Source organism: Phyllobates terribilis, unplaced genomic scaffold (genome assembly GCF_046119375.1).
Source record: "Phyllobates terribilis strain yellow unplaced genomic scaffold, ASM4611937v1 Scaffold_3__8_contigs__length_932513732, whole genome shotgun sequence".
In the NCBI taxonomy this organism is placed as follows: Eukaryota; Metazoa; Chordata; class Amphibia; order Anura; family Dendrobatidae; genus Phyllobates; species Phyllobates terribilis.
The window spans coordinates 71,649,971-71,672,387 of NW_027362763.1; the positions used below are offsets into that span (position 1 = coordinate 71,649,971).

Sequence of the window (22,417 nt, forward strand, 5' to 3'; positions counted from 1 at the left end):
GTGGCGACGGGGAAAATGGCTTGGTCTTATAGGGCAAGGACATGTGACATACACTGCCAATCACACATGCCCTTGCTTGTGTGAAGAAAAGCACTTCGCTCCGTGTGTGCGCTGCTGATAGGCTGACAGATTGCACCTCCCCACTGCAAATGCGGGAAAGAGAATAAAAAATGGAGATCTTCATTGTTCCTGCAGAGATCCATCCCCTGCCCCTCCCCCCGCCCCGCTGTACACTCAAACTGCGTATTAACATTAATTTTCATCATTACTGAGAAAAAATCCAGTTATGATTTTGGTGCACGAACAGTTATCGAACATAACCTCGAACAGCCGAATTTTTCTCAAATTGTTCGTGTTCGCCGACCGGCTCGAACACCGCCCAAAACAGCTCGAATTTGAGATTGGCGAACAGTTCGAGTAGAACAACGCTCATCTCTAGTAAGCACTGGAGACTTCTAAGGTGGCCAGCAATGAGTCCAGACCTGAATCCCATAGAACACCTGTGGAGAGATCTCAAAATGGCAGTTTGGAGAAGGCACCCTGCAAATATCAGGGACCTGGAGCAGTTTGCCAAAGAAGAATAGTCTACAATTCCAGCAGAGCATTGTAAGAAACTCATTGATGGTTACCGGAAGCAGTTGTTCGCAATTATTTTGGCTAAAGGTTGTGCAACCAAGTATTAGGCTGAGGGTGCAAATACTTTTGTCTGGCCCATTTTTGGAGTTTTGTGTGAAATGATCAATGATTTGATTTTTGCTTCATTCTCTTTTGTGTTTTTTCCTTGCAAGCAAATTAAATGAAGATGATAATACCAAAGAATTTGTGATTGCAATCATTTTCAGGAAGAAACTGAGTATTATCTGACAGAATTGCAGGGGTGCCAATACTTTTGGCCACCACTGCATGTGTCTTTTAATATAGTGTATGTAAACTTCTGGTTTCAGCTGTATGTCACCCGTTCATTGCTGCCAACCATCTGGGTTTTGTCAGAAGTGTCCCAATTTTTCCAAAGCAATTTTTTAAAATTATGAATATTTGGTGCAAAAGTGGGTGTTTGATGTGTTCCTAAGATAAATTTATGGCATTCCCGATTAGGACCAGAGTTGGGACTTAAGTGGCTTTACAAAATCCATGTTGTAAGTGTACCCATTTATACCAGACACATCGTCTTCTTATAACATTTGAATTATGAAAAAAATAACCCCTTCATCACACTCTAAATTAACACAGAGCCTAGACCTTCCAGGTGCCACCCCAATGTTCAGACACTAGGCTTGGCATTGGGACATTTTGTTAGAATAATGCAGGAATGGGATGGTTGAGGACATTTTAAAGCGCATGCACAGCAACAGGGAAATTTGTCTCCTTTTTTATTTATTTATTTTTTTAAAGTAGTCTTTTGGACATTTTAAATAATTATGAGCTTTCCACAATTTCTGGAGCAGGCTCCATGTTTGTAAAGTGTAGGATCTGTTCCAACTAGAGATAAGAAAATTGCTATGAAGCATCCACCAGCTAAGATTCCCACTTTCCAATCAATATAGTTGCTAAACTCCATAAAGAATAGTGAGGAAACCTTTGTCTTTTAATATCCTTATTTCACATGGTGTTATGCTTCGAAGAAAACATTTTATTCTTGTATGGAATACTGAATGAGTGGTGGAATGTTCCCCCTTTAGGACCTTCATCTATTAACCTGGGCAAAGAGAAGCTATGAAAATAATCTCTTATACGCAAGGGTCAAGCATGTCCATTCATATCACAGTCAGTCCATTGAATTGAACTGTAATTGTGAAATCCTTAATTACCCCGGTGATGGCGCTATTTTATAATTTCACATTGCCAAAATCATTCTCATTCTACATGGTAGTAGAGCTCCATTTTCTTAAGACTAATGTATTGTAAAGATGGAGAAAGGACGAATAATGACCCTTCGAAGAAAACATTTTATTCTTGTATGGAATACTGAATGAGTGGTGGAATGTTCCCCCTTTAGGACCTTCATCTATTAACCTGGGCAAAGAGAAGCTATGAAAATAATCTCTTATACGCGAGGGTCAAGCATGTCCATTCATATCACAGTCAGTCCATTGAATTGAACTGTAATTGTGAAATCCTTAATTACCCCGGTGATGGCGCTATTTTATAATTTCACATTGCCAAAATCATTCTCATTCTACATGGTAGTAGAGCTCCATTTTCTTAAGACTAATGTATAGTAAAGATGGAGAAAGGACGAATAATGACCCTTTGACCATTAAATTCAGCACATTCACACTATGTAGATTGCTTTACTGTATGGTAAGAAAACTCCACAAAACAGAATAGAGTTTTGCACAAGAAAATATTATTAGTCCATATTGCAGACCCAGATTTATAATGTGACAGGTTTCATACCATCAAATATGTGACATGTTACACCTCACATTGCAAGGCCACTATTTTGTGAGGTCAATTGTCTCTTGATGTGGCTTTTTTGCTCACATCCGGGAAACACAACAGATTTTCTGAGCAATGGGAGGGATTGATAGTCCCGTTGAACGTTTCACATGAAATTCGTTTATCTCTGGGGAAGGATGAAAGGAAGATTTTTGCATAAGGCTTGTAAAAAACAGGAACAACTCCATCTTTGCGAGTGTTTCTCCGGCACAAATTCGTCATCCTAGAGTGGATTATAAAAATATAAGGTGAGTAAGTAGTATATCAACACACTTCACTTAACGATGGAAATGCATATGTCTCTGTTAGGGTTGAGTGAGTATGTTCTGTCCGAGTATGCTCGGGCCGAGCTCCGAGTATTTACAGCTGCTCGGTGATAAGGTTAAATCTCTCCCGTGTGCATGATTTGCAACTGTTTGATAGCTTTATTACATATGAGGGATGTGTAAGAAATAGACATTCCTCCATTGTAATAAAACTGTCAAACAGTCGCAAATCATGCACATGGGAGAGATTTAACCTTATCACCGAGCAGCTATAAATACTCGGAGTTCAGCCCGAGCGTACTCGGCGAAAGGGTTAATAGAACATACTCGCTCAACACTAGCCTCTATCTCAGTTTTTACCAGCTCCCATACATTTTAGTTTTACTTCGTATTAGGTTTCCACTATTTTGTTTGGTTTACAATTTCTACCTACCAACAACAGAAGGCAAAATTCACATAAACACCGGGCAAACCTGGGTGTATGGGGCAAATAAGTAACTCAGAAACATGTTCTAAAATCAGTCTAAGAGTAGGGTAGATAGAAAGCCCACTATGAATTCCTAGCCCAAAGGCCTAAATACTCGTAGTACTGCTTTTTCAAATAAGGGTTAAGTTTCCTGAAAAGGGTTCAATGAAAACCTAAAGGGGATTTTCTGGTTTGGAACATTAATTTGTAATACCCTTAATTAGAATTCTGTAGATTGGGGTTTCCTCATAAAATCAGGGATCTCGGTGCTCAGGTGACTGGTGGTTGAAACATCATCACTTCTGGTCCCGGCAAAAACCACCAGAGCAACAGAGCTGGACCATCGAGGAGATTCCAGGGGTAACAAAGCATTAACTCAAGGGGGAAGAATACTATTGCACGCCCCACTTTTCAGTTTTTAATTTTTTTTAAAAGTTTAAAATATCCAATAAATTTTGTTCCACTTCACTTTTCTGCCCCACTTGTTGTTGATTCTTCCAAGAAAAATTAGAATTTTATATCTTTATGTTTGAAGCCAGAAATGGGGCAAAAGGTAGAAAAGTTCAAGAGGGCCAAATACTTTCACAAGGTACTGTATATATATATATATATATATATATATATATATATGTGTGTATATATATATATATATATTTATATACAGTACAGACCAAAAGTTTGGACACACCTTCTCATTTAAAGATTTTTTTGTATTTTCATGACTATGAAAATTGTACATTCACACTGAAGGCATCAAATCTATGAATTAACACATGCGGAATTATATACTTAAAAAAAGTGTGAAACAACTGAAAAAATGTCTTATATTCTAGGTTCTTCAAAGTAGCCACCTTTTACTTTGATGACTGCTTTGCACACTCTTGGCATTCTCTTGATGAGCTTCAAGAGGTAGTCACCGAAAATGGTTTTTCACTTCACAGGTGTGCCCTGTCAGGTTTAATAAGTGGGATTTCTTGCCTTATAAATGGGGTTGGGACCATCAGTTCTGTTGTGCAGAAGTCTGGTGGATACACAGCTGATAGTCCTGCTGAATAGACGGTTAGAATTTGTATTATGGCAAGAAAAAAGCAGCTAAGTAAAGAAAAACGAGTGGCCATCATTACTCTAAGAAATGAAGGTCAGTCAGTCTGAAAAATTGGGAAAACTTTGAAAGTGTCCCCAAGTGCAGTTGCAAAAACCATCAAGCGCTACAAAGAAACTGGCTCACATGAGGACCGCCCTAGGAAAGGAAGACCAAGAGTCTCCTCTGCTTCTGAGGATAAGTTTATCCGAGTCATCAGTCTCAGAAATCGCAGGTTAACAGCATCTCAGATTAGAGACCATGTCAATGCCACACAGAGTTCTAGCAGCAGACACATCTTTTCAACAACTGTTAAGAGGAGACTTTGTGCAGCAGGCCTTTAAGGTAAAATAGTTGCTAGGAATCCACTGCTAAGGACAGGCAACAAGCAGAAGAGACTTGTTTGGGCTAAAGAACAAAAGGAATGGACATTAGACCAGTGGAAATCTGTGCTTTGGTCTGATGAGTCCATATTTGAGATCTTTGGTTCCACCACCGTCTCTTTGTGCGACGCAGAAAAGGTGAACGGATGGACTCTACATGCCTGGTTCCCACCGTGAAGCATGGAGGAGGAGGTGTGATGGTGTGGGGGTGCTTTGCTGGTGACACTGTTGGGGATTTATTCAAAATTGAAGGCATACTGAACCAGCATGGCTACCACAGCATCTTTCAGCGGCATGCTATTCCACCCGGTTTGCGTTTAGTTGGACTATCATTTATTGTTCAACAGGACAATGACCCCAAACACACCTCTAGTCTGTGTAAGGGCTATTTGACCAAGTAGGAGAGTAATGGGGTGCTACGCCAGATGACCTGGCCTCCACAGTCACCAGACCTGAACCCAATCAAGATGGTTTGGGGTGAGCTGGACCGCAGAGGGAAGGCAAAAGGGCCAACCAGTGCTAAGCATCTCTGGGAACTCCTTCAAGATTGTTGGAAGACCATTTCCGGTGACTACCTCTTGAACTTGAAGCTCATCAAGAGAATGCCAAGAGTGTGCAAAGCAGTCATCAAAGCAAAAGGTGGCTACTTTGAAGAACCTGGAATATAAGACATATTTTCAGTTGTTTCACACTTTTTTGTTAAGTATTTACAGTAATTCCACATGTGTTAATTCATAGTTTTGATGCCTTCAGTGTGAATGTACAATTTTCATAGCCATGAAAATACAGAAAAATCTTTAAATGAGGAGGTGTGTCCAAACTTTTGGTCTGTACTGTATATATACTTATTTTAAAAAACATATGAATAAATAAACTTGAATTACCCTTTATTCTCAATCATTAAAATGAAAGAGATTAAAAAACATATTTACTAATTAGTTAATAAGTAGAATACATGCTATAAAGGGAGGAAAAGTCAAAAATGCCAGAATTGCTGTTTTTACCACAATATCCTTAAAAATGAAAAATAAAGAAATCAAAATGTCATATGTACCCAAAATTGATACATATAAAACCGTCAGCTAAGCAGAAAAATAAAAATGTCACGGGCCTCGGAAAATGTGGCACCATCACTTACTACTTAAATAAATTAAAATCTCTTCAAGTTTGGAGTCATCATAATTGTGTCCTGAAAGTTACAAAACTCCAAAAAACAATGGAAAAATTGCATTTTTTTTCCATATCATTCTACTTAGTATGTTTTTCAGATTTTTCAGCACATTATGTAGTAAAATAAATGGTATCACTCAAAACCACAACTCGTCCCATAAAAAAACAAACCCTCATATGGCTATTTTGATAATAAATTAATTAAGTTATAACTATTGAAAGAAGGATAGGAAAAATCCAAAGTGCAAAAATTGGCGCTAAAACAAAGGGTTAAGTAGATCCTGGGAATAAAGACAGTTCATGGACATATTAGATCGGCATGTGCACCAAACACTGTGTTACCTTGTTTAGGATGATAAGGACAACAGGACCATGCATTTTCTTCAGGTTTTGGATGAAAAGACAAATAAGATTTTAAAAAAACCTGACAAAGAATGTTTCACCCCTTTGGATTTGCACTAGGAATAATATAGTAAAAGTTTCGCTAGGAAGATCTTTTCACATAATGAATTATGGCACAAATATTTATATCTACAGTCATGGCCAAAAGTTTTGAGAATGACACCATAATTATATTTTTACATGATCTGCTGGCCTCTGGTTTTTATCAGTGTTTGTCTGATGTTTATATCACATACAGAAATATAATTGCAATCATATTATGAGTACCAATAGGTTATATTGACAGTTAGAATGAGTTAATGCAGCAAGTCAATATTTGCAGTGTTGCCCCTTCTTCTTCAAGACCTCTGTAATTCTCCCTGGCATGCTCTCAATCAACTTTTGGACCAAATCCTGACTGATAACAGTCCATTCTTGCATAATCAATGCTTGCATTTTGCCAGAATTTGTTGGTTTTTGTTTGTCCACCCGTCTCTTGATGATTGACCACAAGTTCTCAATGGGATTAAGATCTGGGGAGTTTCCCGGCCATGGACCCAAAATCTCTATATTTTGTTCCATGAGCCATTTAGTTATCACCTTTGCTTTATGGCAAGGTGCTCCATCATGCTGGAAAAGGCATTGTTGAGCGCCAAACTGCCCTTGGACGGTTGGGAGAAGTTGCTCTTGGAGGACATTCTGGTACCATTCTTTATTCATGGCTGTGTTTTTAGGCAAGACTGTCAGTGAGACGATTCCCTTGGCTGAGAAGCAACCCCACACATGAATGGTTTCAGGATGCTTTACAGTTGGCATGAGACAAGACTGGTGGTAGCGCTCACCTCTTCTTCTCCGAATAAGCTGTTTTCCAGATGTCCCAAACAATCAAAAAGGGGATTCATCAGAGAAAATGACTTTGCCCCAGTCCTCAGCAGTCCACTCCCTGTACCTTTTGCAGAATATCAGTCGGTCCCTGATGTTTTTTCTGGAGAGAAGTGGCTTCTTTGCTGCCCTCCTTGAAACCAGCCCTTGCTCAAAGAGTCTCCGCCTCACAGTGACTGTATGTTCCAATAGCAACGATCACCAAGCTATGACTTGCCTACTTTGGACATATCATACGAAGAGAGAAATAACTTTAGAAGGACATCATGGTCAGAACAATAGAAGGAACACGGTGAAGAGGAAGACAAGCAACCCGATGGCTTGATACTATCAAGATAATGGTAGAGAAGCGCCTGGTGGACCTATCTAGGCTTGCGCAAGATCGATCTTCCTTCAGATCGCTCATCCACCAAGTCGTCATGGCTGTAGGTCTATCCAAAGGCTTTTAAATAGTAATGATAGTAGTTAGTACCTGCTAAAGGGACACTACCTTCTAGTCCTATATAAAAGAAACAATGCATACCTTTGGTATATTGTAGCCCTGAAAAAAAACATCCCTTGTAGTTTCTCGAGGAAGATTCATTGGTAAAATATTAGCAAATCTCTGAGTTTCATGAATGGCAGCATTGGTGTAGGGCATATCCTTACGGTGGTCAATAAGCGGCACGGCTGAACCAATTACTTTATCAATTTCATCATGTACTCGCTCTAAAGGATTTAGATTTTAAGAAGAAATATGAATTTAGTTACATCAAGTTGTATATTTAATGTGTTGGATTAACATCACCAAACAGTTGCTCAAATTTTACTGAAATGTCATGGAACTTGCCAATTTGATGTCAATATGAGATTCTGAAATGATTCACAACATTCTGCTGCAGCCTGAAGCCATGAAGCCACTGATAATTAATTGACTTCTGGAGCTTTAAGGTTCCTTACAGTGACATTTTCTAGAATCTTTTTCTGCTCATCTTCTGTACATTATTGTGTGATTCCATGTTTCTTTTGAGGTATCTAAGTTCGACCATATGGGATGACATCATATGGAAGTCACATCGTAAAGTTGGGTCTTAATTGACTGCTTGTAAACTTCCCATGCACCACACCACTAACCACTAGCTTCATTTTATCTTCGAGACAACTACCCATTGGAATGCAAATTATCCTCAAACATAAACTGGAAAACAAATGGGTTAATGTATCCACAAAATCATATATCTGAGGCACCAGAGCATTTTCCTGATCAAATTCTTTATTAGTAAAAAATTCATAATCACGCCAAAACAAAGGCATCATTTTGGCCAAAACAGCAGTCATTTTATATCAAAGGCCAATATTTGGCTGAAATGTTGCTTTTTTAAGCCCGATTATATATTTTAACTAGAATTTGATTACAGCATGGTTTTGAATACATGTTTTTTGTGGCTTCTGTTTTTAGGTGGCCCATGCCCTTTTAGTTATTCTATATAATCAATCCCTATGTTCACAAGCAACAATTAGGTGAAAATATACAGGATCTAGTTGAGTTGCAACATCTGGCAATCAGCACCTATTTTATTTGTCAATCTTGGATCCTAAAAGTAGTTAAAGCTCGACTAGTAAAGTTTAGGAAACCAATTCATTACTCTTACTGGGGAATTCCGAGTTATTAGATGGTCCCAATTCTCAGGGTCAACATCTTTTGGCCAGAGTAGATAGTAGTTATAAAAAATGTCTTACTTTCTGCTGGACTTGTCCTGTCCTGTATTACATGGACAACCCATGGATATAAATGGGCACTCTGTATTGCTTGATTTCTCCTTTGAAAGTACTGCAGGAAAATCAACCTTTTACTGCCCCGTTTCTCCACAGAAAAAGGACAATATTGGTGTACCAGTAGAAAAACAATTTGTGATCAACTAATTAGTAAGGGTTCCTTCTAACAAATAGCTCATTTGAAACCATATAACTTGTTCTGAATTTCAGTCTTCTGTACCATAAATGTAATAGCCCATCATATAGTAGATGATGTGGTATCTGTTCCAGCCATAAATAGCGATGTTAAGATGCTCAAAAGATTATTGTCATGGAAATAAGTGTTGGGATCCAATTTTTCCTAGGTAGACAATTAAATGTATATTGCTTATATGATGGAGTTCACTGTTTTGATTACACTTCTAAAAATTTTGCTTTGCATTTACCAAAAAAATGACCCTCGCTACTAAAGTAGACACACTGGTCCCGATTCATCACAAACAATGTTATTCACACTAGTCTTAATGAATGAGGCTTGTCTGAAAAGTGATGTGTGCCTTCCTCCACCTTGCCTGGACTAAAATTTGTTTCTTAAGGTATGCCACATTTCATGAATTTGTCGAGCAAGAGTCGCCATGCTCCCATTACGCCCCTATTCCACCACAGATCTGCTCATTTTGATGAAACTACCAAAATATGGTGTGAAAATAGCAAAATATCAACATTTTTGTGCAACTCGCATTGTGCAAAAACTTTGCGACTTTTCAAAATACTTTACAACAGAATTAATTACTTTGATGATTCTAAGCCTTTATTTTTAGTGAAAACCATAAGCCTCAATTCATAAGAATTCTTGCATAAATCACTATGTTAAGTCGTAACATTTTAGTACAATGTGCAAAAATGTTGTGACTTTCGATGATTTCACACCAGATTCCGGAGTTGAGGCAGGATGGAGTTGTAATGCTACAGCTTGTCTAAATCATAATGAGTCATTGCATACATTATGCCAGAAGTCGTACTTCAGTTTCTGACTGGAAAAGGGTTTGTGTTGAGTCACAAGGAGACACAAACCGTTGCGCCTCTTAATTAACCAGAGGCTACAGCAAACCTCCCCATCAAGACTGGGGCGAACAGCGCCGATCTTGATGAATCGGGGCCATAGACATGTGATTGCAATGAACCTTGGAAATTGGTTAGCATAATGTAGCGATATCTTCATCATAAAGGAGAACAAGGAAACCTGGAAGTGATAATCCGGCCACACAAAGCCCTGATCACAACATCATCCAGTCTGTCTTGGATCACGTGGAGACAAAGAAGGAGCAACACAAGCCTCATACATAGAACATCTGGCCACATATAAACACGTATAACATAAACATTACCCAAAAAATTATAACAAAGTCATTTTTTTATTATCTGGTCATCTCATACAACTCACCTTTGGATATGCCACTCCAAGAACAATAGTTCTGAAAGGACACTATGACACATCTGCTGCCATCATTTGATGGTTAAGGTATAAAACATTCTAAGGCCTCATTCACACATCAGTTTTTCTTACGCACAAGAAAAACGGATCGAATATTTTGATCAGAGCTTGATCAGAGTTTGGTACAAGTGTCATCAGTTTTTCTTGTACATGGAGATGATAAAAAGTTTCTCCACCTTTTCGTATATGATAGTCTGAGAAAATCAGATGTCTTCTGAGTGCTATTCGATTTCTTTACGGATTCATAGACTTGCATTGGCAATTTTGATCACGAGCTCAGATCAATATCAAACATGTCTCCACAGTTTTCCGCGGACCACCCGGTCCATGAAAAATCACGGACATGTGAATGGCCACCCAATCTATCACAAGTACGAGTGCTAGCCATATAAAAGCACAGAAAGTACTTGTACAAGAAAACCAGACTTGTGAATGAGGCCTTATGAAAGATTTTCAAAATGAGACAATCTTTTTAGGGATCAAAAACATATTTACTGGTAAGGAAGATTCTTAACACCTTTTTTTTCTTTACCTCTTCCTGTTTAACCCTCCGTCACATACAATAGGCCTGACAGGCACATCTCTTTTACTTTCATTTCTCCTTCCTCTCCCCTCCCTCCAGGTAGTCTACTGTCTCTAGCAGCTCTGTGAAACCTCATACCACAGTTGGATTGCAGAGCTTCAGGAGGACAGATATAACTGCGCTAATCTCTCAGGTTCAGGTTTATGTGAACACGTCACACTCAATAAAGTTGGTATTTTATGTTTTTATTCATCACAATTGTTTATTTAGCTTGTTTTATGAATGCATAGCACAAAGTGTGAGGATATTTCATAGAAATAAGGCAGATTAAAAAAAGAAAGTGTGCTGCTCAGGCATATACAGTAGTTCCCTAACACATATTCCTTCTCTTGCTTCAGATTATCTGCTGAAATGGAGAGGAAAATGTACAATTTATCAAAAAACCTTGATGTTGAGGAAGTAACAAACATGCTGTTAGATGATGCAGACCCCACACTGAATGAGGATTTAGGAGAGGAAAGTGAGATTGATTCTCATGATGAGGTGGAAGTATGTGAAGTGGATTCTGAAACAGAGCAAGATGGTGACAGTGATGAGGATGAAGATGTAGAATCTTATTATATGAGAAAAGATAAAAAAAAACAATGGAACAAGAAGCCACTCCAGAAAAAATGTAGGGGACCTCAAAACATTATTACTCACCTTCCTGCAGTTATAGGAACTGCAAGTAATGGAAAAACTGCAGTTGAATGCTGGAATAGTTTATTCACAGATGACATTCTGGACTCTATTGTCACATATACCAACCAATATATAGACATTATAAAGGACAAGTTCATCTGCAACAGAACCATCAAGGCCACAGATGAAATAGAACTGCGTGCTTTTTTTGGATTATTATACCTTGCAGGAGCTTATAGGGCAAATAGACAAAGTTTGGAGAAACTTTGGAGTAAAGATAGGGATGGAGTTGAAAAATTTGGCCTTGTTATGTCCATAAACAGATTCAAGCTTCTAATTCTTTGCCTTCGGTTTGACGACAGAACTACCCGAACCGAGCGTAAAACACATGACCGACTTGCTCCAATTCGTGATATATTCCAAAAATTTGTTGAAAACTGTAAAAAAAGCTATTGCCCTGGGGAGAATCTCACTATTGACGAAATGCTCCCTGGTTTTCGTGGTAAATGTGCCTTTCGTCAATATATTCCATCAAAGCCTAACAAATATGGAATAAAAATGTATGCCCTTGTTGATGCCAGTAAGATCTACACTTACAACCTGGAAGTTTATGCAGGAAAACAACCAGAAGGTCCTTACTTTGTCAGCAACAAACCCAGTGATGTTGTAAAAAGACTGGCTGAGCCCTTATTTGGATCGGGTCGCAATATAACAGCCAACAATTGGTTTTCAAATTGTGATCTGATTGATTATCTGAAAATGCAGATGCTTTCATATGTCGGAACTGTAAGAAAAAAATAAAAAAGAATTGCCTACACAGTTTGTAAGTGTGAAAGGGAAACAACAGTACAGCAGTATGTTTGCATTCCATAATGGAAAGGTTTTGGTTTCCTATGTACCACAAGCAAAAAAAATTGTACTTCTTCTATCAACACTTCATGATGATGATGCCATCGATCCTGGGACTGAGGCACAAAAAAACCCGGAGATAATTACATTTTATAATGCAACCAAAGGGGGTGTTGATACAGCTGATCAGATGTGCTCAACTTTCAATGTCAGCAGAAACACCAAACGCTGGCCAATGGTCATATTTTTTGCTATGTTGAATTTGGGTGGTATAAATTCACAAGTCATTTACCTTGAAAACAAGCTTGAACCCCTCCGTAGACGATTCTATCTGAAAAAATTGGCCCATGAACTAGTGCTTGGAGAGCTACGCAGGAGAAGTATGAAAACAATCGGTATCCCCTCTCGCCTTCAAGTTCAGCTCAAAAGATTCCACCCAGAAGATGATAGTGAAAATTCACCACCTGCACCACCTCCCAAAAGAAGGAGATGCACCACCTGCACCACGGAAAGCGGAATCAGAAGGCTTTCTAATTATGAATGTCACAAATGTCATAATGCAATCTGCCTGACACATGCAAAAATGATGTGTAATTCTTGCTCTTTGCTCTGCAAGTGTAATATTTCTGGGGAAACTTCAGGATCTAATTCTGATTGAATATGTGTTTAATAGTACTTAAGGTACCTTAAAATTAAGTTTGTTTCCATAAATTTTCTTTGTAGAGTTTTTTGACAGAGTTGAACTGGGGACTATTTGGCGGGAGTTTTGAAATGTTTGTATTTCAGAGTTATTAGTTTTAAGTTAAGTAAATGTTTTTTTTTTGCACCTGATTATGTGTAGTCTCTTTTATTACATCCCTATGAAGGTCACTGATCACTTTTAGAGCACTGAAATTGCAAACATTAGATATTATAGGTATTTTTCTAGCCTGCGCCTGACAGTCACATTGTATGTGAACTCGTTAGAACCGATATTGTATGTGACGGAGGGTTAATAAGAAATTCATCGATATAGCCGCACTGGTCATCTTTGTCCAGTGTCTTAAGGTGTTCCACAAACTTATTGTTGAAAAAAATGTGCAGTTTCTCAATGTTTTTGATTATTTTTGTGTGAGTACTTGACACATATTGAAAGCCTGGTAATACATTGTACAGCTGTAAAAGGATGATTAGTAAAATATTAAACCATCTGAAGAAATTTGATGACATATATATAGTTTTAATATACTGAACAAAAATATAAACCACTTTTGGTTTTGCCACCATTTTTCATGAACTGAACTCTTCTTGAGCATTTCTTCTTTGCCAAGATAATCCATTCACCTCACAGGTGTGGAATACCCAGATGCTGATTAGACACATGATTATTGCACAGGTGTGCTTTAGGCTGATTACTAGTGATGACCAAACATGCTCACCACTGCTCGGTACTCACCCGAGCAACACTGTGATCGACAAGCTCGGCGAGTATCTGCGGGTTGCTCAGGCGGGAACTCGCGTCCCCTCCCTGCATGTTTGGCGCTCTTTAGAGAGCCAATGAACATGCAGGGATTGCCTGCCATGCACTGTAATGTCGTAGCTATGTTGGTTGTGGACATGACTGTGATTGGCTGGCCGCAGAGCGTCATCAGGTCTATATAAGACCTGGCGCCGCTATGCTCATCACAGTGTATCCCTGAATCAGGCAGACTAGGGAGAGGTGTTGCTGCGTCAGGGATAGATTTGCTTCTTCATAGTAAGTATAGGTATTCCACAACATATATATATATATATATCCAACTAAACTAACAGTCCTTCTGAGGACTAATCCAGCTGCATATATTCAGTGGTGATAGCAGGTGTTAGGCAGGCAGTGTATGTGGCAGACTGCAGTGCATGATACAGCACAAGAGGGTCCATTGAACGTCCTGTTAGTATACTGTAGGTATTCCACAACATATACATACATATATATATATATATATATCCACCTGAACTAACAGTCTGTTAGAACCCTCCTGTTTGCTTTTTTATCCTTCCTGTGTTTTGCGGTCATGTGACCATTTGCCTTTATATTCCCGCTCCGCGCTTTTGGCTGTGCTGGACTTCAGTTTTTGACTGCTTCTCTAGCCAGGTGCTTCTGTGCCTATCTGGCAGCTCGCTTGGTCCTTCTTTGTCAGTCTGTGTTTTTGTGTTCTGCAACTACTTCTCTGTTTAGGAGGTGTCCCATGTTTGTCCCAGTCGTTAGTTCTTTTAGGGACCCCTTCCCTAATGCTATAGGTCTCCGTTCAGACTAGCTGAGGACTAAGGCGGGTCTGTTCACTAGGAACAGGCAACCCGCAACATCGTAGGGATTCAGCTTAGTCTTATTGTAGGGACAGCCTTCCCCTATCTTTCCTTAGTTTATGTTGCAGATCATAACTGTAAGTCCACCCCAAAAAACTAAAAGGAAAGAAATCCGGAGATCAGTATGGTTTCCGTCCAAGATTTGGCTCAACGCCTGCAGGGATTGTCTCTGGAGGTGGCCGAGCTTCAGCAACACGTGAGTAGTTGTTCTGGAGCGCATTTTGTGGAACCCAAGGTAACATAGTAACATAGTAACATAGTTTTTAAGGTTGAATGAAGACTAAGTCCATCTAGTTCAACCCATATCCTAACTTGTTGGTCCAGAGGAAGGCAAAAAAAACCCATGTGGCAAACACTAAGATCCACATCGGGGAAAAAAATTCCTTCCCGACTCCATACGACAATCAGACTAGTTCCCTGGATCACCGCCCTATCAAGGAATCTAGTATATATAACCTGTAATATTATACTTTTCAAGTAAGGCATCCAAAAAGAAGAATCCACGTCTGTGATTATGATTAAACCTTCTTTCCTCCAGACGTAGAAGATGCCCCCTTGTCCCCGTCTCTGGCCTCAGAGTAAAAAGATCAGTAGAAAGGTCTTTGTATTGTCCCCTCATATACTTGTACATAGTAATAAGATCACCCCTAAGCCTTCTTGTTTGCAAAGTAAATAACCCCAAGTGTAATAACCTGTCTTGGTATTGCAGACCCCCCAGCCCTCTAATAACCCTGGTCGCTCTTCTCTGCACCCTCTCCAGTTCAGCTATGTCTTTCTTATACACCGGAGACCAAAACTGTACACAGTATTCTAAGTGTGGTCGCACTAATGACTTGTATAGAGGTAAAATTATGTTCTCCTCATGAGCATCTATGCCTCTTTTAATGCATCCCATTATTTTATTTGCCTTTGCAGCAGCTGCCTGACACTGGCCACTAAACGTGAGCTTCTCGTCCACCAATACACCCAGGTCTTTTTCAGTTACAGTTTTGCCCAGTGTTTTACAATTAAGCATATAATTATACATTTTATTTCCTCTGCCCAAGTGCATTACCTTACATTTATCCCCATTAAAGCTCATTTGCCATTTATCAGCCCAAGCTTCTAGTTTACATAGATCCTCCTGTAATATAAAATTGTCCTCCTCTGTATTGATTACCCTGCAGAGTTTAGTGTCATCTGCAAACCTACAAGGTCATTAATAAATATGTTAAAAAGAAGCAGGCCCAATACTGACCCCTGTGGTACCCCACTGTTAACTGAGACCCAGTCTAAGTGTTTTCCATTAATAACCACCCTTTGTTTCCTATCACTGAGCCAATTCTTAACCCACAAATATATATTTTCCCCTATCCCCATTGTTCTCATTTTAGGTATCAACCTTTTGTATGGAACCATATCAAAAGCTTTTGAAAAATCCATATACACAACATCCACTGCATTTCCTTGGTCCAGTCCAGAACTTGCCTCCTCATAAAAGCTGATCAGATTAGTCTGACAGGAACGGTCCCTCGTAAACCCATGTTGATATTGGGTCATGAGGTTATTCTTCTTCAGATACTCTAGTATAGCATCTCTTAGGAAACCCTCCAGGATTTAACCCACAGTAGAGGTTAAGCTTACTGGCCTATAATTTCCAAGTTCAGTTTTTGTCCCCTTTTTGAATATTGGTACCACATTTGCTATACGCCAGTCGTGTGGTCCAGACCCTGTTATTATGGAATCTTTAAAGATTAAAAATAATGGTCTATCTAAGACGTTACTTAATTCCTGCAGTACTCGCGGGTGTATCCCATCGGGGCCCGGGGATTTGTCAACTTTAGTGATTTTTAGACGCCGCCGTACTTCCTGCTGGGTTAAGCAAGTGACAGGTAGGACTGCCTGATGTTTTTTATGGTAAACAGCAAGATTTTTTTTCCTTTAAAAATGCTTGTTTGTTATATTTTCGTTTGAGAACAAGGTCCTCTGGGAATGAATCACAGCGCATTGGTTTTATTATGTCACTTTTGCGCAAGGAACCACAGGGGTGGGCCTTTTCTCTCCAACCTAATAATCCGTGTTTTAGGTCGATAGAAGAATTTTTTTCTGCTATGGGGCTATTATATGATGATCCTGATCGAATCTCATCTGCTGAGACAGAACTCAGGCGTTTGAATCAGGGGTCAGGTGATGTTGAAAATTATTGCACACACTTCAGAAAGTGGTCCTCAGAAGTTAAATGGAATGATGTGGCGCTTAAATGTTTATATCTTGCTGGTCTAAGTAAAAGGGTTAAGGATCTGCTAATTGCATTCCCTGAACCTGAGACCTTTCAGGATGCCATGCAATTAGCTATACGTGTAGACAGGAGAATGAGGTCCAGGGTGAAGGATGTAAAAACTCCTGTAACGTCAGGTCCTAGTCCCCAGAAAATCTGCTCGGACGGCGGAGAACCTATGGAGGTTGGGGCGATGTCAATCCGCTCTCAGAAAAGAGACCGGAGGTTTGCCCGGGGATTGTGTCTTTATTGTGGTAAAGCTGACCATTTGATTAAGAACTGTGAGCTTCGTTTAAGTAAGGAAAAAAAAGGTCAGTTACGCCCATATAATGTGTTTACGCTCTGCAGGATGATTTGATTGAATTTCAGGAATTTGTGGATTGTGGTTCAACACTTAATGTGATTGATAAGGGGTTTTTGGAAAACCTTAAATTGGAGTCCAAACCTTTGTCGTCACCTATTTCTGTGATGGCAATTGATAACACTCCTTTGAAATGTATTACTCACAAGGTTGCTGTATTTCCTCTCACTATCAATGGAATTCAACAAGAAATTTTGGACTTGGTTGTATTAGATAATTTACCCTCTCCGGTCGTTTTAGGTTTGCCTTGGTTACAACTGCACAATCCTTTATTGGACTGGTCTACTAATGTGATTAAGTCTTGGAGTCCAAAGTGCTATGATAAATGTTGTAATGTTCATATTGCGGCTGTGGAAAAAGGGGAATTACCTGTACCTATTCAGGATTTTTGGAAGTTTTTTTCAGAGGAGGAGTCGGAAGTTTTACCTCCTCATAGGGAATATGATTGCGCCATTGAGTTTGTTCCTGGAGCTACTCTTCCCAAGAGTCGCTTATTTAATTTGACTATCCCTGAAAGAAAGGCCTTGGAGGAGTACATACAGACTAGCTTAGCTGCTGGTCACATTAGACCTTCTAAGTCGCCTGTGGCCGTTGGATTTTTCTTTGTTAAAAAAAAGGACGGCGGGTTTACGTCCATGTCTGGATTTTCGTAAAATTAATAAGATTACCGTACGCAGTTCTTACCCATTGCCGTTAATTCCTGACTTGTTTAACCAGTTGGTGGTGGCCAAGTGGTTCTCTAAAATTGATCTCCGGGGGGCATACAATTTGCTGCGAATGAAGTACAGTGATTAATAGAAAACTGCTTTTAACACTCCGATAGGTCATTTTGAGAATCTGGTGATGCCTTTTGGTCTTACCAATGCACCTGCATGTTTTCAGAACCTTATTAATGACATCCTGAGACCTTTGATTGGTAAGAATGTGGTTGTGTATTTGGATGACATTTTGATTTATTCAGATCTAGAGTCCCATTGGCAGAGTGTACGTGAAGTTTTGCAGTTATTGAGTGATAATTCACTCTTTGCTAAGCTGGAGAAATGTGAGTTCGCTGTGCAGAGAATTAGTTTCTTGGGCTACATTGTCTCCAGCGAGGGTTTTGAGATGGACCCGGTGAAGGTTCAGGCTGTGCAGGAATGGCCTAGTCCTATTGGTTTGAAATCTATACAGAGATTTTTGGGTTTCGCCAATTATTACAGGAAATTCATTAAGAAATTTTCTATAATTGTTAAGCCTCTGACCGATCTCACCGGGAAAGGTGTGAACACGGTCCAGTGGAATACTGACGCCATTGAAGCATTTGTGTATCTCAAGGAGAGGTTCAGTTCTGCACCTATCCTTATGCAGCCTGATGAGACCAGGCCTTTTTTGGTCGAGGTCGATGCTTCATCGGTGGGGGTCGGTGCAGTTTTGTCTCAGGAGAACAGGGATGGAGTACATCCTTGTGCTTTTTTTTCGAAAAAAAATTTCGGAAACCGAACTGAATTATGATGTTGGAAATCGGGAGTTGCTGGCTATCAAACTCGCGTTTGAACATTGGCGTCATTTTTTGGAAGGTGCTAGATTTCCTATTTAGGTTTTCACAGATCATAAGAACTTGATGTATCTGGATACTGCCAAGCGCTTGAATGCCCGTCAAGCTAGGTGGGCACTTTTTTTTTTCTCGGTTTCATTTTTCTGTTACTTATATCCCTGGTACTAAGAATATTAAAGCCGATGCTTTATCTCGCAGCTTTTCTCCTACGGTTGGTGCCGAGGAGGAGGAGAGCATTTTACTGAAAGGAGTTGTGGTGGCGGCATTGGACTCCGTCTTGGAAGATGGGATTCTGAAAGCTCAAGATGATGCCCCATCTAACACTCCCCATGGGAGGTTGTTTGTGCCTAGAACCTTTAGGAGAGATTTGTTTGTGGAGTGTCATGAGTCTCGGTTGGCAGGTCATCCAGGAATTTCTGAGACTAAGAGACTTATCAGTCGCAGTTTTTGGTGGCCTGGATGGCAGAAGGAAGTCATCAAGTGGGTGCGTCAATTTACTGTGTGTGCTACGTCAAAGGCTTCACATACCCCTGCTGAGGGGTTGCTTTGCCCTCTGGAGGTTCCTAGTGCACCTTGGGCGCATCTCACAATGGATTTTATTACTGATCTTCCTGTGTCCGAGGGTTTCACTGTCATCTGGGTGGTCGTGAACCGTTTTAGTAAGATGTGTCATTTGGTTCCATTCATTAAGTTGCCCTGCGCCAAGACACTCGCTAAGGCGTTTGTTAAGGAGATCGTCAAGCTCCATGGCGTTCCCACGGATATTGTTTCTGATAGAGGACCTCAGTTTGTGGCTCACTTTTGGCATGCTTTTGTGACAGGTTGGGAGTCTATTTGTCATTTTTGTCTGGGTATCATCCTGAGTCTAATGGACAGGCTGAAAGAAAGAACCAGGAAGTTGAACAGTTTTTGCGTTGTTTTGTGGAGGACAATCAAGAGGGGTGGTCTGAGTTTCTGCCTCTCGCAGAATTTTCTCTTAGCAACCATACATCCTCCTCTGCTGGGTGTTCTCCTTTTTTTGTTGTACTGGGAGACATCCGTCTTTTGGTTTGTTCTCCAAATTGGGGTCGGCGGTGCCGGAGGAGGAGAATTTTTCTGGTGATTTGGAGAGAGTTTGGACTAATGTACGTTGCAACCTTCAAAAGGCTAACAAGGAGTCCAAAAAGTATTTTGACAGGAAACGTAAGGAGGTTTTGTTTTCTGTGGGTGACATGGTTTGGTTGTCCTCAAAGAACCTGTGGTTGAGGATTCCCTCTAAAAAATTGGGTCCTAAGTTTGTGGGGCCATTTAAGGTGCTTCAGGTGGTTAACCCGTCTGCTGCTAGGTTGGATGTCCCTACTTCCTGGAAGATTAATCCTGTGTTTCATGTTTCCTTGTTGAAAAAGGCTGACGTATCTGATAGGGATGCCACTGTCACAGTTCCTCCTGTGGTGGAAGACGGCGAATATGAAATTTCTCGTACCCTGAATTCTAGATGGCATAGAGGGAGATTGCAGTATCTCGTCGCTTGGAAGGGTTTCGGTCCCGAGGATAACTTCCGGGTAAGGGCGGATGATGTCTCTGCCCTTAGACTTGGCCGAGCTTTCCATAAAAGAGGGGGTACTGTTAGAACCCTCCTGTTTGTTTGTTTTTTTCTTCCTGTGTTTTGTGGTCATGTGACCATTTGCCTTTTTATTCCAGCTCTGCCCTTTTGGCTGTGCTGGACTTCAGTTTTTGACTGCTTCTCAAGCCAGGTGCTTCTGTGCCTATCTGGCAGCTCACTTGGTCCTTCTGGGACCTTTAGTACCTTTTTGTCAGTTTGTATTTTTGTGTACTGCAAAAACTTCTCTGTTTAGGAGGTGTCCCATTTTTGTCCCAGTCCTTAGTTATTTTAGGGACCCCTTCCCTAATGCTATAGGTCTCCGTTCAGGCTAGCCGAGGACTAAGGCGGGTCTGTTCGCTAGGAACAGGCAGCCCGCTACATCGTAGGGATTCAGCTTAGTCTTATTGTAGGGACAGCCTTCCCCTATCTTTCCTTAGTTCATGTTGCAGATCATAACACAGTTCTTCTGGGGACTAATCCAGCTGCATATAATCAGTGCTAGGCAGGCAGTGTATGTGACAGACTGCACTGTACAGCACAAGAGGGTCCATTGAACATCCTGTTTGCTGCTGTGATAATTACAGATATTTGTAGACATAGCCCCAGAGATCAGATTTTTTTTTTTATCCTAATCCTGGTAATTGCTTGAAAAGCAATCCAGAGTACACCATTTTTCTGCTCCATTTGCTTGTTTTCACTGCAGAATAAAGCCAGATCTGTTACATATTACAGCGATAAAAATCCAGAAATTTAAACTGAACGTGGAAAATATTGGCCTCCTTTTCCATTCTGTTGCATTGTGTCGGTCAAGCTATTCACACCAGGTGTCTGTGAAGAATAGTACTAGCAAATTACAGGCTGCTATTTAAAACCGTGGTTCTTTGTCAGACATAACACCTGTAAGAGTGTTCCAAAATCAGCTATTTCTTCCATTTTCATTTCGTTACAGTGTGTCGGTCAATCTATTTACACTGGGTCTCCATGTAGAATAGTATTGGTAAATTTCAGAACTGCTATTTAAAACTGTGGTTGTCTGCCAGAAAAATCACCTCTAAGAGTGTTCCAAAATCAGCCATTTCATCCATTTTCAATTAGTTGCAATGTGTCGGTGAAGATATTCACGCTATGTGTCTGTGAAGAATAGTATTAGTAAATTACAGGCCTGCTATTTAAAACTGTGGTTTTCTGTCAGACATAACACCTATAAGAGTGTTCCAAAATCAGCCATTTCTTCCATTTTCATTTTGTTGCAGTGTGTCGGTCAAGCTATTCACACTAGGTCTCTGTGTAGAATAGTATTAATAAATTACAGGCCTGCTATTTAAAACCGTGGTTCTCTGTCAGACATATCACCTATAAGACTTTTCCAAAATCAGACATTTTTTCCATTTCCATTCCATAGCAGTTTGTCAGTCAAGCTATTCACACTAGGTCTCTGTGTGGAATAATATTAGTAAATTACAGGCCTACTATTTAAAATTGTGATTCTCTGTCAGATGTATCACATATAACTGCATTCCAAAATCAGTAATTTCTCGTGAACGTGGAAAATATTGTCCTCCATTAAAAATGGGCAAGGTGAGTGGTAAAGGACGGGGAAGTGGACATGATTATGATAAATGCAGAGACCGAGGACGAGGACGTGGCCGTGGGCAAGCTGAATTTGTGCCACAACAAACACCCACATCTTGTCGCTCGACCTTCCTGTACCAATAACTAAGGGACCGCAGAACACCACTATTGAACACAGAACTGTGTCAAAAGGTAGTTGGTTGGATAGCATATAATGCTTCCACTCACTTTGCCACCACCATCACCCTGTCTTCCACATGGTCATGTCTCAATAGCCGTTAGTCTGGATCTCATATTCCTCACCCTGATCCTCCTTCCTCCCACCATGCCGACTGCCCGGAGACAACTGATCCCACACTTGGACACTCAGAAGAGCTGTTAATTTTTTTAATTTGTAGATTCGTGCCTCTCGCCCGGCCAGCTTCAAGCGAGTCAA

At 40.1% G+C, this 22,417-nt stretch overlaps 1 protein-coding gene across 4 annotated transcripts in view; it reads right to left on the reverse strand.

Moving 5' to 3' along the window:
* Positions 1-1,438: 1,438 nt before the first annotated feature.
* LOC141258849 (cytochrome P450 2K4-like) overlaps positions 1,439-22,417 on the reverse strand; it is an 81,944-nt gene continuing 60,965 nt past the window's right edge. The window contains exons 6-7 of one of the 4 annotated variants that reach the window (XR_012318342.1): positions 7,592-7,776; positions 1,439-2,662 (exon numbers count right to left, since the gene is read on the reverse strand). Coding sequence is in view for 3 of the 4 variants with exons in the window: in XM_073674029.1 (XP_073530130.1) it covers positions 2,561-2,662 (102 nt within the window). In the remaining variant the exon portion in view is untranslated. The remainder of the gene's footprint in view (positions 2,663-7,591; positions 7,777-22,417) is intronic. The other 3 variants (XM_073674029.1, XM_073674028.1, XM_073674030.1) reach the window with 3 other exon arrangements.